The 14,613-nt window shown below is 48.5% G+C and overlaps 1 protein-coding gene across 1 annotated transcript; it reads right to left on the bottom strand.

The window, feature by feature from the left end:
* Positions 1–814: 814 nt before the first annotated feature.
* CDT1 (chromatin licensing and DNA replication factor 1) lies at positions 815–13,275 on the bottom strand. The gene is made up of 10 exons (XM_035118783.2): positions 12,796–13,275; positions 11,832–11,978; positions 10,302–10,549; positions 9,245–9,439; positions 7,557–7,705; positions 6,994–7,079; positions 6,058–6,246; positions 4,943–5,083; positions 4,124–4,325; positions 815–3,115 (listed from the first exon to the last, which is right to left on the bottom strand). The coding sequence occupies exons 1-10, from the start codon at positions 13,171–13,173 to the stop codon at positions 2,952–2,954; spliced, it is 1,899 nt and encodes a 632-aa protein (XP_034974674.2). The 5' UTR covers positions 13,174–13,275; the 3' UTR covers positions 815–2,951.
* Between the last annotated feature and the right edge of the window lie 1,338 nt (positions 13,276–14,613).

Here is a 14,613-nt window from a genome sequence, read left to right as displayed (position 1 = left end):
CCCTCCAAAAAGCTCAACAACTCTGGGCACTTTGTGATAAATCAAGGGTTTTTTGTTAGGTTAGATTAAATAGTTAGTTTTTTGTTTATTAAATACAGTTATATATTACAATTATACATTTTTTGTTATTTAAACTATAAATATCATGAAAATATGGGTTTTTTTCTCAAAGTAACACACCACGCGAGTTATGCTCGGGTTTTTGGCGAATTTTGACACACCAAGCTCAAAAGATTGCCCATCACTGCTCTATGCTAATGGGGGTGGGGAGAGAACAGGGAGAGCCAGCCTGGTGTCCTCGAAACATTTTGGACTGCAGTTCCCATCAGCCTCAGTGAGCACACATGATGGAAGTTGTAGTCCTTGCAAAAGCTTGAATGGCATCAGTCTTGGTTTCTAAAAGCCACCTAATGCCACCTAATCCATACCAGCATATTATGGCCATCCTCTTAGAACACTTTGGACGAGCTGCACCATGAGCATTTCCCCCGATAGCTATGGCTTGGGGTTATGCACAGGTCTGTCTTTTGGCACTGGAATGGAAAAGTACTTCTGTGCTGTACCAGATTCAAAAAGGCTTGTAAAAAAAAAAAGGTGTCCCTTTCACATAGTGTACAGTTGAGGAAGAGAACCAGGTAGTAAAAGCACCAGTGACTTAAAGCCATCCAGTCATACAGTGTAAGCCCTACTCAGACATGACTTAGGTCTATTAATGTCATTGGGTCTACTCTAAGTAAAACATAGTGGATACAGCCCAGTCTTAACCCCTTCCTTCCCCCGCCCCCTTGACACTCTTCAAAATGACTCTCCTGGCCCAAATCATTTATGTTATCAGCATTGAGAAGTATACAAAATGCCTCTGCTTATGTTTACTTTAAAGTTAAAAATTATACTCTAATCACCCTAGAACTTCTCTCATGCCAGCACCTTAACAAAAAACCAAACCCAACTCCGAAAAGAATGAGAAGTTTTATTTGCATAATTAACAACAATGCCATTTTTTTCTAGCTGGGTCTCCAGTTTTGCCATCAAAATATATTGTGCAGACTCACCCACGCCCCTTTTCTGGTGTGGATTCTTCTGTTTGCTGTGGGTTTGGGGTCGTTTGGTTTTGTTGCATCCCGCTTTCTCTTTGTTTTCATGCCGATTTCTAAAATGTTATTGCAAGGTTGCCCTAACTACTAAAAACGGCATCAAGATCATTTCAGTAAAAGGCAGTAGTAGCTACTGGGGTTCCTCAGCTGTTACTGAACCCCAGCTCCCATCAGCCTCAGTTAGCACGGCTGGTGTTCAGGGGTGATAGGAGTCGGTAGTTCAGCGACAGTGGCTCGAGGGCCTCAAATTAGCTACCCCTTAAGCTTGCAAGTGACAAAAGTTCCACAAGCAGAGTCATTTAAGGTATTTGTGAATAGGGGATTTATTCTGCTTCCTGTGGCCACAGAACAGATAATCCAGTGCTGCCACTGATGGTTTTGGAGTCAGTACAGAATAGCTCTAGTGCTGCTGCAAAACTCAGTGCTAAGAGGCAGATGCGGGCCAGGGACCTCAATGGATTGCCTAACAGGGTGAACGATAGTTAATTCAATAGGGAAATAAGTCACAACAGTAGTTTGCACAGCAGCTGTCTCAGCATCTGCTAAAGGGAAGAGCCCCCCCCCCAAAAAAGGGAAGTGGAAAAGATGAGGTCACATGCAGCCACAAGGAAGTCCCTTTACTGGCAGCTAGATTCCCTGGTTCCATATGTGAGATTGTAGAGCCATACAATGGGCTGGGCCAGCTTTTCCCAACCTCGGGGCCCCAGGTGGCTGGACTACAAGTCCCATAATCCTTAACCAGCCAGGAGCTGTAAGTCCAACATCTGGGGAAAAGTTGAGACAGGGTGCTCTAGGGCAGGCATCCCCAAACTGCGGCCCTCCAGATGTTTGGCCTACAACTCCCATGATCCCTAGCTAACAGGACCAGCGGTTGGGGAAGATGGGAATTGTAGTCCAAAACATCAGGAGGGCCAAAGTTTGGGGATGCCTGCTCTAGGGCATGCAAAGTCAAGTCACAACCACACCATACATTACAAGCACATGACACCCCCCCCGGAAGATCCTGGGAACTGTAGTTTTCTACTCAGCTAGAACCCCTGCACCCGTAACAAACTACAGTTCCCAGCATTCTTTGGGGCAAGTCTAGTACGTCAAATGTATGGTGGACCTGTGACCTTAGGCTCAAGCGAAGTTGCAGAAATCCACCACCACCGCATGCTGCTCTTGGGTCAATCCCCTTTTACTGAAGCTAAGAGACAAAAATGTCAACTAAATGGCTTGGTCAGTTAAAAATCACTTGTTTTAAGCTCCTCCTTAAACTAAGGTTCATATATGAGTTATGTTTCACAACCAATTTTTATTTTAAGTACTTTTTATGTCCTCTATCTGCCAAGTTTTGGAGGAAATGAAACTCCCTTTGTGGAAAAGGTAGCTCCCACCTGTTCCTGCCAGATCAGGGAATGGAAATGCTAGTCATGAAAGGAATAATGGCTTTGTGGTCCTGCAGCGTCATTCTCTATGCCTGATCAGCTAATCCGGCAAGTGGGAAAGCAGTGCTGACAAAGAACTTTTTAAATGCATGAAGGTGGAAAGTTTGGTACTTGGCTGTGATACCCCAATCAAACTGAATTTCCTTGTTTGTATGTGCTGCCCTCTTGTGGCCTTACAGAAGCATAACAGCTACACAGGCACCAGGGTGGCATTTAGAAGGAAGGAAGGAGAGCTGCCATATCCTCTTAATTCTGAAAAGGCCACAATATTCACATTTTGCTCACATTCATGCATCAGCTGCAAGGAGAGAAAACGACACACACGTCTCTGGCCTTCGGGGTCCTTTCCCAAGAGAGATTGTGCCAACGGGCACACATTGATTCCGCTGAGCCTAAGGCATGATCTCCCCACATCCTGCAGCATAGATTAGAGCTTTTCCTCTTCCTTTGCCCTTGCGGCCAGTCTCTCCGTGACAATGTTGAGGTCCACGCTTTTGTCCAGCTTGATGTACGTTTCTTGCCGGATGGGGAGAATGCTCACCCAGTCAGGCAGCAGCTCTGAGAGGAGACGAAGGTGCTTTTCTGTCTCTCCTGCAGGGACAGAAGAAGAGTTTCAGACAGAGCGCTGGGCCATCTGATTGTTTTCCCACTTAACAGCTTCTGTTAAGTGAGAACAGAAAGCCCCTGTCTATCATAGGGATACCCACTACTATAAATGACTCCGTGGTTAAATCACCACTGAAAACATGGCAGGGAAAGGACTCTTTGCATGCAGAAGGTTGCACAATTTCCTCTTAACAACTCCACTTAAAAAGATATGCAGCTTTTCTTGGTTAGAGGGCACATTCCCAGGGCTCTGTGTGTAATAAGTCGGGAGTCACATGCTGGCAGAGGGTGGTGCCAGGAACAAAAAAGAAAGTTGTCTAGACTAGCGATCGCCCTGCTTCAGATTAGAATTGTCTATCCTAGGCAGACCTACCTAGCCCAACTGGGTTTGATCGGGTTACCCTCAAGTAAGTATACAGATGACTTTTTTGTGTGTAAACACAACAGACCAATTCAGCCACTGTTGCAGTGGAAGCTGCTCTTTTCCGATTGTGTGCTACACACACCTATAAGGTGTTTGTTGTTACACAGCTGGGAGGAAAACAACTTCACCCCAAGCCATGCAACCAGCAAAGCATTGCTTTGTAAGTCAAGTATTTAAAGATCAATTAAGCTGAAACTTTGATCTCGAACTTGCCTCCCACAGGAGGCAGTGATGGCCAGCAACTGGGATGACCCAACAGACCACTTCCTATGCTCCTCAAATACAGCCTGTTCTAGTTGTTCTGAAACTTCATAGACAGACAGGACACACTTTTTTAAATGGCTGGGGGAAATTAGAAAATAAACAGGAAGGAACAAACCCTGATGGGGTGGAAGAATGGAGCAGATTCAGGTGTTGGGAGCCGACTAAAATGAGGCATGATGGGAACTATAGTTCAGCAACATCCGAGGGGCACAGCTTCCCCATCTCTGCCTGGAGACAACGCATCACACACAACACCCTTCTCCCCCTTTCAAAGCTCGGCAGGTGGGCCCACTTCCTCCCCTTACCAAACGTCATGAGGGACCGGTAGCTGGCCATCATCCGCTGGCACGCCAACTCCATGGGCAGCGCCTGCTTCTTCTCCGCCACAAAGACGTTGCGCAGGACCCGCGCCATCTCCGGCAGGTGTGACAGCATGTCCAGGCGCCGCTCCTGCTGCGGGTTCCGCACCATCAGCGCCTGCAGCTTTTGAACTTCCTTGGCTCTGACCTGAGAGAGGGAAAGGGAGAGAGGGGGCGGTGGCATCAGAAGGGACTGAACCTGGTAGCTTCTGCGTGCAAAGTGGATGCTCTGCTGGAACTGAGCTAAGCATCCTTTAGAATTCTAAGTGTGCATCTTGTCTGCGGCAAGAAAAGCGAGTGGGTTGGGCAGGGCAGGGCAAAGGGTGTTGCAAGAAGAACAAGGAGTGAGTCTGTGTGAGAAGGGGAAGAATATAAGAAGCAGGATCAGGCCATCTAGCCCAGCATCCTGTTCTCCGAGTGGCCAACTGGATGCCCCCAATGGGAATCCCATAAGCAGGGCCCAAGCACAAGGGCACTCTCCCCTCTTGCAGTTTCCAGCAACTTGCGCTCAAAGGTGCCAGGGTTGACCGAGCACTTGTAAACCACCCTAATACTAAAATAAAATTTAAAAAATAAAATAAAAATAAGAGTAATAGTAATGATGCATGAGGTGGAGCAGGTCAGTGGCCCTGCCCCATCTGCAAAACCCCTTTCTGACTTTGAATGTTGGGACCCGGAGTTCCTTACTATATAAACCAAGAACAAAGGAGACCCACATCCCACAAGCCTGAAGCCTGCCTGGTGAGGAGGCGGCAAGACACTCACCCTCTCCAACAAGGACTGTGACACCCCTTTCAGGCTGCTGGGGGTGCCAGCCGGAGCTGGCGGGGGTGGCCGAGGGGACTCTGGCACAGTGGGGCTGGTTTCGGCAGTCCTCAGAGCCAGATTGGCCAATGCCTTCTCCATCTATTGTGTGGCAGAAAGAGAGAGCAGGTGGGGCAGCCATCAGTAGCTTTTCCTCACATGGCAAGCAAAGGAGTCTTGTGTAGCTGAAAAGCAGTTGCGATGTCAGGCGTAACAGTAAACTGATACGCCCCTGAACAATTTCTTGTCCCCACCATGCACAAACAGCCCATTCAACTGAGATGTAGGTGGTTGAGGCAGCAGACAGGACCTGTCACTCCCTCTTCACCAGCACAGTAATCAACAACCAAATTTATCTAGCTACAGGCTTTCCTTTTCTAGTACCAAATCCCGAATTTTAGACCCCTCCCTTTTTAAAAAAAAAAAGGGGGGAGGAGGAAAGAAAACTGCTAGGAACTGTCATTAAGGCCAAATTAAATCAAGTCCAAAGAAAAAATGGCCAATTTTTGACTGCAGGGAAAGAGTCAATAGTCACACAAGGAGGCAGACCCATCACAATTGTTCATACTTTGATGGTCAAGATAAATAATAAATCATAATAAATTCAAGGTATCAGTACAAATATTATAAAACATTCCATACAAATTTAGTGCACAGAAACTCAAAAGTATTTGCATACAAAGCCCTACATTGCACTTTCCTCAATATGAAGCATCTCCTATCCCAAGATTGGCAAGTGAGGGTTCAGTTGTGCCATCACTGGGGCATACCCTATGACAGGGCCTTTTCGGTGGTGGCTCCCCATTTGTGGAATTTCCTTCTTAGTGATAGGATACAAGCGTTCCATCTGATGGCTGAAAGACGCTGCTCCTGGCAACCTTGAGAGATCACTGGCTAACTGTTTGTAAGAAGGCTTTTTAAAATGTTTGGTGTTATTGGCAGGTTTGCTGCCCTGGGGGCTCCTTTGCAAGGAAGAACAGGATATAAAATGGAAATAATAGCTAAGTTGAAGAGTTCCACCCACACACCCTTCCTCCACCCACACTCAGAGGGCCTTCTCCTTTGGCCAGCTTTACCTTGGGAGTCATCAGGCTGCGAGCCTTGGCCAGAACCTCTTGAGCAGTCGTGATTTTGTCCACCTGCGGGGGCTGAGGCACCTCCGCAGGGACGATGTCGGGCACTTCGTCAACATTGAACCGGGGATGCCACCTTGTCAGTTTGTCTTCCGGCACCACCATTGGAGGGTTGAGAGACGCCAAGAAAGCCTGCAGGGAGTTAGCACAGGGGAGGTGATGACTGACTATGCCTGATATAGCACCCTGGCCAGCAACTGCCAAGGCATAAGCAGGGTTTTCCAAACTTGAGTCTCCAGCTGCTTTTGGACTACAACTCCCATCAGGAGCAGCAGTTAGGGATGATGAGAACTGTAACCCAAAAACAGCTGGAGACCCAAGTTTGGGAAACCCAGATGTAAAAGCAACCCTGCATAGGAAGTATTTTATCATTTATGTGGCAAGGCAAGAACGAGCCACGGTGGAGGGAGGAGATAAGACTGCTGAGAGGGGGAAGCGGCAGATGAAGACCTGACAAGATGATAGTGCCCCCATATTCAATTCAAAACAAGAACGATACTAAACCATAAAATAAAATTGTATTTTTTCCAAGATCACCCGAAGCTTGCTTGCTTGCTTGCATGCAGAAATGTGTGTGCATATTATGTCATGTGCAACCCATGAGAGAATCTGCTTTCTTCACATTCTTTTTGTCTACACTAGCAGACCTTAGTTGTCCCTCTGGTTTAGGTGGGGCCAAGTAATAAGGAGAGAACAGGAAAACTGGGGAAGACTGCAGATAGTCAGGTAAGATGCCTGAAAGTTCTGATTCTTTGGTGCTTTATTTTTTAACCGTCAAATTCTTCCCCAAGCTTCCTCATGTTTTCCTGGTGCATGTGCTTAGTCTGCTTACTGGGTAAATCCAGCCTGTTTTTTTTGGGGGGGGGAGAAGAGACTCACCTTGTGGTGCCCCTTTACGATGTTAATCAAGCTCCTGCCAAATATTTTCCGACGTTCCATCAGGTGTGATGCCGACAGCTTCTCTCCTGAAACAAAAAAATGAAGGGTGATGGGCCAAATCTCCCTCTGAAACTGCTGTTCCCTTCTACCTGCCAGTTCAGGGATGGGAAACCTTTTGTGAGTGGGGGGGGGGGGAGAGATGCCACTGGTGGGCGGGGCCAGAAGCAAAAGTGGGCGGAGCAACTAATGTAAAATGTAACATAGGCTGGCGTTTACACATTCCTCTCTCCATCCTCCTCCCAAGGCAAGCAAAGAGGTGCCACTGTCAGGAACAAACAGCCCAAAGAGACTCCCAAGGGCCAGAACCAGGGGCCTGGAGGGCCACATCTGGTCCCCGGGACCAAGGTACCTTACTGTAATGGCACACACACGGGTGGTTCTTTGGCAACCCAGCACAAATGTCTTCAAGTTTGGTCTTTAGTACATTTCAAAGGGTGTGGCAGGAAATGTACAATGAAGTGTACCTGCCCACTTTTCTTTTGCGAATGCCGCACGGGACCCACCTGCCTCTAGCACGGGTTCGATCGTCAGCTGGTAGTCTCCTCTCCTCTGGCCGGGGGTACCAAAGGTGGGAATGTTCTTCTCCTGGCGCATGATGTACGAAGCCGGATACACAGCTTTGATCTGACCCAGGTTCCGTTCTTCAAATTGCCTGAAGACAGGCAGGGAGAATATCAGCGCCCAAGATCTTGCACGCAATCAGAAGTTTATAAATGATCAGATAAATACAGTACTGTAGAACTTAATCAACCCCTTCTGGGAGTGAACATCCCACTAATATGGTGGCATCCTCAAAATGATGACCAGGACACAGTCTTGAGGTTCTTGGGTCTGGCAGACAGATAGAAACTGGCACGCGAAGTAAGTTTGCACCCGTACTATTGTCGTCATCTCAAGGCGACGTACCATTAAAACCAGCAAACAAAAAACATTTTAGACACACACAAAAACAGCAGATAAATTTAAAACAAGATGAAAACCGTCCAAAATAAACAGTGATGGCAAATACCCATTGGTCCAGCTGGGAAAGGCTGATGGAACAAAAAACGATAAGAGTTGGAAGGGAGCCCAAGGGTCATCTAGTCCAACCCCCTGCAATGCAGGAATCAGAACTAACATGTCTTCGGTTGTTCTCAGAAAGCGCAGACAGAGGGAGCCTGCTAAATCTCAACAGGAATGCTATTCCACGGAACAGGGGCAGCCACACTAAAAGCCCCACTCCAAGCTGCTATGGGACAAACCTCTGAGATCTTGGGGACTTGCAGGAGAAATTTACCTGCAAACCAAGCAAGCTGCTGGGTGTATAAGGGAGAAGGCAGTCTCTCTCTCAAGTAACCTGATCCTGAGCTGTATAGGGCCTTGTGCGTTAGTACCAACACCATGAAGACTAAAAGCTTGAAGGAAAAGTAGTCAAGAGCATCCACCTAGCCCAGCACTTTTGTATCTCCAGCCAGAAGTCTTCAAGCATAAGAAAGAGGTATTCTGACTCTAGCTGCGGAGGTTCCAACACCATTTATCACTACCAAGAGCTCTCAAGACCTGTTACCCAGCTTCCATGATTTTATCTAGTCAAGGGAATGGGAAACCTTTGCGGAGTTGGGGGGTGGGCAGTGGTAGACAGGGTCGGGGCAAAAGTGAGCCGGGCAACAGCTGCGACTCTTGACTTTGAGCAGCAGGGGGCAGTCCAACCTCCTCACCCAAAGCCAGAGGCTTCTACAGCCCCTCTCATCCATTCCAGCAACCAAGCAGCATGACCACAGTTTAATGGGTCCTCAAAGCACTCTGGGCACAGAGCGGGTTTGGCGAGGGTGTGCTGCATTGAAAGAGTACTGAGGGCCAACCAGAGGTGTCTGGAGCTGATGGCAACACCCTGGGCGCTGAACTTCTTTGGTTCACCACTCATTGCACGAAGTACTCTTGCTTTCTGCTCAGGGAAGGCCATCCATTTTATTGCATGCGAAGTAATTAACATCAGAAAAAAACCACCAGCCCAGAAGGGAATTCTGGTCTACCACTGTGTTACAAAGGCTGCTCTAATCTTCACTCTGTTATTACCAATTGGCATCCTGGACAGAATTATTAGCTTGGCAGGTGGAGAGACAATCACTCTCTCTGCCTCTCCGGACTGACTGCTCACAGGCGATTGTCTCCCACGCTCACTGCCCACCCCCAGGAGAAAGGGTGAGCTCACCTGCGCATCATGTCCTGGATGCCTTGCTTGACCTTGGCAAAGGTCACCGTCTCCGAGCGGTTGAAGAGCATCCCCACAATGGTGTCCATGCTGCGGAACATCTCGGCCAGCACCTTGTACTTGTAAGGCAGCGCGAGTCCCGGGGGGACGTCCTGGGCAAGGTTGTGGAAGCGCTGGAAAGCTGGAGCCTTCGCACTGGTAAGATGGGGAGAATAAAATGATCAGGTGTGTCCGTCACACGACAGCACGATGTCACCTTTGCTCTCACACAGGTAGTTGTCTGCGGAGGTTTTGGATGATAGTTGCAAGCATTTAAGAGTAGCAAAACTATTTCAGATCTGCTATACAAGTTACTAAGGGGCACCTTTCTAGGGGTTCCAAAATATTTTTAAATCAATTTATTGGCTGAGCATTGCATTCCTAATTATTGACTGGGACATCCAACCATCCTGCAGACTCAAATTGTAGGAGACGCCCAGCTCTGCTTAGGATTGGGCTGTTTGATGGCCTCAAACACGAGTGGTTCACTTGTCGCTGCCCAGATGTTGCACCAATCCCAGCCAACGAGGCCATTAATCTCCAGGGGAAATGGCAGTCACATCACAATTGGGGTGGGCACAAGCTGTGGGCACAAGCTAACCACCGCTAAACTCGATCAAACAATCCATCACTTTATTATGGCCAATGCCCAATAACCAGAAAGGAACTTTGTACAAATATGTAACGTACAAAACAAAATAGAAAACGATAGCAATCAAACTATTAGTTGTACTATAGAACACCAGGCATAGAAAACAAATTCATAAATTTGCTAAAATTAATCCCTGCAGAATTTTACATGCAGCAGCACAATATTACACATGAAGAAGAAAGATGGATGAGAACTGATATGCTAAAAGTAAAAAGGCATCAAATGCAAGCTGTTGCCCTGGGAATTTCCAAAAAAGGGGGGGGTTCAATACCCTAAGACCCCTGATCTAGAAAATCGCCATGTCCCCTCTCACCAGACACCTGGTTTCATCACCAAGGCCAACCACTCAGAAAGCTCTTCCCCTACCTGGTCTCTGCTGTTGGCTCAGGATTGCTTTCGCTCAGCTGGAGTTGAGGGAGGTTCCTCACTTTCTCCTTCTCAGCCTCTTTCCGCTTGCTGATTTTGGATTCCAGCAGCCGAGCCCGTTTTAATCTGCTCTTTATGTCACTGTCAGCCTCTGAGGAGCTGGCTGGCAAGGTGACTTTCTGTGCCAGGGCACGGATCTTCGCCAGACGACAGCTCAGCTCCGCCAACTTCTCCTTAGACATCATCTCCTGTTTGGAAGGAGAGAAATCTCAGCTGGGGAGATTCCTTCCTTATTCACATAGGGAAGGAAAGGGCAAGAACGACCTCTCTCTGCCAGAGACCCTGGAGAGGGACTGCCATTCAGAGTAGACAGCAGTGGCCGGCTAATAGTCTGGGCTGCTCTAAGGCAGCTTCCTATGTTCCTTTGTACAGGCAACCCTCCCTTTTGAAATCTAAATATCCAGCAGACAATCCTTTTAAGTAATCTCTACAGTTTTGTACTTGCCAGTGGCAAGCAGCAACCAGTGGCGAGGTAAGCAACTGAATGGCCTGTGAACATCAGACACCATCAGACTGCCAGCCCTCAATCACTACGGTTGCAATTCTTAAGCAAACTTAGCACAGCTCTGCAGCAGTGCTGCATTTTTTCTTAATTTCCCAGCTCTGAAGTAGTCAGTGTTAGAAACTGAGATATGAAAGCTAGGAGCTAAATAGCACCTTAAACCTAGGTTACAAGCGCAACAACAGAACGTCTAGGCACCCATTTTTTAAAAGAATACAAAGCTGAAAATGAATGAAGTGCAGCTAAAATATTATGTTCATTTTTCACAGGCGGGCAGGGGAAGGACTAGTCCAGGGGTCCCCAAACTAAGGCCCGGGGGCCGGGTGTGGCCCAATCGCTTTCTAAATCCGGCCCGCGGACAGTCCGGGAATCAGCATGTTTTTACATGAGTAGAATGTTTCCTTTTATTTAAAATGCATCTCTGGGTTATTTGTGGGGCATAGGAATTCGTTCATATTTATTTTCAAAATATAGTCCGGCCCCCCACAAGGTCTGAGGGACAGTGGACCGGCCCCCGGCTGCAAAAGTTTGCTGACCCCTGGTCTAGTCCTTCCCCTGCCCGCCCACTCACCCCCTAATATTCTTAAGAGGGTCTCTTCTCCAGTCTTCAGAGAGTAGCTGGTGATGGGGAGGCAGAAAAAGCTCCTCCTTTCCTTCCACTCTGCAGTTTTAATCTGAAATCAGAACTCAGAAACTGCTCGCACTAATAAAATTCCCTGTTGCAAAATGTGCCTAGATTGAACAATGAGAGTTTTGAACACAGGCAGTAGTGCTGGGCCATTAGAATCTGGAGCCACTGAACCAGTCAATGTGTCTGCTAATGACAAAGGGTGCTGTGGCAGCTCAGAGGCTATCAGGTTTACTGAGCTGTGCAAGCTTCAGGAGGCAGCAGAATGCTATGTCAGATATTTAGAGATGGGTGGCCTATACAATCCAAAGGCCACCCCACCTTCCTCTCCAAGGCTCACCTTCTTTACCGGCACTACGCCAGGCTGCACTGTGGCCTCCAGCTGCAGACCTGGTGAAAGAGTCACATTGGCCAAATCCTTTGCCTTTTTATCCAGACTGGAGGGGCTGGGTAGCCCAAGGGCTGTGGGGGAAGCAAAGCCTGGGACCTGAAACAGAAGCACTTCAGTCAGAATTGGCAACACATCTCCCTTCAGAATACCAGTTGCTTAAGGGAGTTGAGTATGTAGCCTGGAGAAGAGAAGACTGAGAGTTGATATGATGGCCAGCTTCAAATATCTGAAGGGCTGTCACATGCAATAAGGAGCAGACTTGTTTTCTGCTGCTCCAGAGCATGGGACCCAAACCAATGGATTCAAATTACAACTGAACACAGTATTCCAAGTTTTCTAACCACATTGGGTTCTCACTGTAATATCTTACCTACAAACCCATATTCCCTCCTTGGTCAGTCCCCACCAATTCAAACCTTATTAATGCATGTGCTGCAAAGTCAGGGGGGATTATTATTATTTACTCCCAATGTACAACACTTTACACATATTTTGCTCTGAGCCCCATTAACCCTTTTATTGCCCATTTCAGAAATATTCTTTTCCCCATTTTTGGGCACAGTGAATAACAAGGCCTCTACACTACAACAACTTAATAGCACCGCCATATTCAGGAGCAGTCTACCTCAACCATCCAAGACACTGCAGACAACCAACGTGGGAATGGCATGGCCATCTGCCGGGCTCAGGTCTGACCCCACAAGTCTCTTCCCTAGAAAGGTGCCTGCTGCCAGGTCGCCTCAGAGCTCACACCCGGGAAGGATCAAGAAAACCCGAAGGGGCGGGCCCATTCACACAACCCCGACTTCCACCCTTTCCCACTACACAACAAGGCTCTGGGCAACTAATCCGGATTAAAGACGCTCGAAGTAAGAGCACGCGGTCTTGCTTCCCCTCCTTTCGGGTCACTCACCGCCTCCCCTTTTTCCTCCGCAGGCATCACCAGCGTCCTCCGGGCGGTGCCCTTCGCATCAAGGCGGCGGCGGCGGCCTTGGGCAGAGACCGGCGTGAGCTCCGCCTCGGGCTCCGGCCTGCGCCTTTTCCTGCTGCTGCTGGTCAGCGAAGGCGGCGGGCAGCTGGAGCCGAGCGGGGTGCGAGGAGGCTCCAAGAGGCCCAGCCACGTCTCTTCCTCCTCCTGCTGCTGCTGCTGCTGCTGCTTCTCGGGCCTGCCGGCCTCCAGGGGCTCGGGGGCTCCATCAGCTTGTACTTTCCGGCGCTTGGCGCTCAAGCTGCCCGCCGCAGGGCCCTTCTTGTTCTGCGCGAAAAAATCGGTGACCCGGAGCTGCGCCATTGCGTCCACGCGGCCGCTTCTTCTCCCGATGGAACGTTCCGAGCCCGGCTTGCTGCTCAGCCTTGCGTCGGCGCAACAAAGTATCCGACTTTCGCGGGCTTGGCCTAAGCCCCGCCCCTTAACTCGCTTCCTTTCCCGCGCTGCAGCCGCGGACGAGCTCTTAAAGGCGCCGCGTAGCTTTTCCCGCCTCCCTTGTTTGCAGGCAATGGTCTTGGCCGGAGGCCGCCTTCAGACGGGGAAGCAGAACTAGGAAGGCGGCTCTTCTTTTTTTCTGTAGGTGTGCGGGGGAACCTGTAGGCCTCAGGCTGCTGTTGAACTACAACTCCCACCATCTCCGGCCATTGGCTATGCTAGCTGGGGCTGATGGGAATTGTAGTCCAAAACTCTGTCGGTTAGCAGGGAGGTGGGGTGAGCAAGCCGCAGCCGGCCATATCCTCTTGGACTACCACTCCCATGATCCTTCACCATTGATCTTGCTGGCTGGGGCCCATGGGAGTTGGAGTCCACCAAGCACCTCGAGGGCCACAGATGTCCCCCAGGGAAGCTAATTTAAGTACTGTACAGTACTTCCGTAGTTCTCTGTTTTTCTGCACTGAGAGAGGAGGAGGACTCGCTTTGAGGTTTGTTTGGGAGAGATCCAACTCTCTGTCCAGAAGTAACAATATTTCAATAAAGTAAAACCAGCTGTATAGATAGAGAAATATTGTACACCCTTAACGGGGAGTAAGCCTCCTTACTGGGGCTTACTTCTGAGCAGACCACCTGTCTAGAATGCTTACTCCCACTGGAACTTAATTCTCTGGTATGTTGAGGAATACAACCTTATATGACTTCAAAAAACATAGGGTAGTTACAGGTAGGTAGCCATGTTGGTCTGCCGTAGTCGAAACAAAATAAAAATATTCCTTCCAGTATCACCTTAGAGATGGTACTGGAAGGAAGGTGCTACTGGAAGGAAGGTGGTGCTACTGAAAGGGGAAAAAATTATTTTGTTTCAAAAACATAGGGGGCAGTCTTCCACAGAGTCTGACCATTGGTCCATCCAACTCACTATTATCTACACTATACTAACCTGCAGCAGCTGTCCAGAGAACTTCAAGTGGGGTATTGTCAGCCCCACCTGGAGAAGCCAGAAATTGAACTTCTGACCTGCATAAAAAGCGTATGCCCTATCACTATGCTTCAGTTCTTAGAAGGGAACTAAGACCAACTCATTGAGGAAGAGAGGCACACCAATGCCAGTTAGTCATGCTGGATCATGGGTAGATTGAACCTCCATGTTCAGAGGCAGTAATTCCATAGAGTACAGTTAATCTATTTTTTACCGCTTTGGAAAAGACCCTGGTGTTGGGAAAGATTGGGGGCACAAGGAGAAGGGGATGACAGAGGACGAGATGGTTGGACAGTGTTCTCGAAGCCACCAACATGAGTCTGACCAAG

This window comes from Zootoca vivipara, chromosome 6 (genome assembly GCF_963506605.1).
Source record: "Zootoca vivipara chromosome 6, rZooViv1.1, whole genome shotgun sequence".
Taxonomy (NCBI): Eukaryota; Metazoa; Chordata; class Lepidosauria; order Squamata; family Lacertidae; genus Zootoca; species Zootoca vivipara.
Note: the sequence above shows the minus strand (reverse complement) of the source record. Positions and strands in the feature narration are given on the sequence as shown.

What these genes read in the sequence shown, in the direction of transcription:
- CDT1 (XM_035118783.2), bottom strand. Translation starts at nt 13,173, where the DNA reads ATGGCGCAGCTCCGGGTCACCGATTTTTTCGCGCAGAACAAGAAGGGC. An exon ending in CGGAGGAAAAAGGGGAGGCG is followed by an intron (nt 11,979 to 12,795) that starts GTGAGTGACCCG and finishes CTTCTGTTTCAG; the next exon opens with GTCCCAGGCTTTGCTTCCCC. An exon ending in GCGTAGTGCCGGTAAAGAAG is followed by an intron (nt 10,550 to 11,831) that starts GTGAGCCTTGGA and finishes CCTTCCAAACAG; the next exon opens with GAGATGATGTCTAAGGAGAA.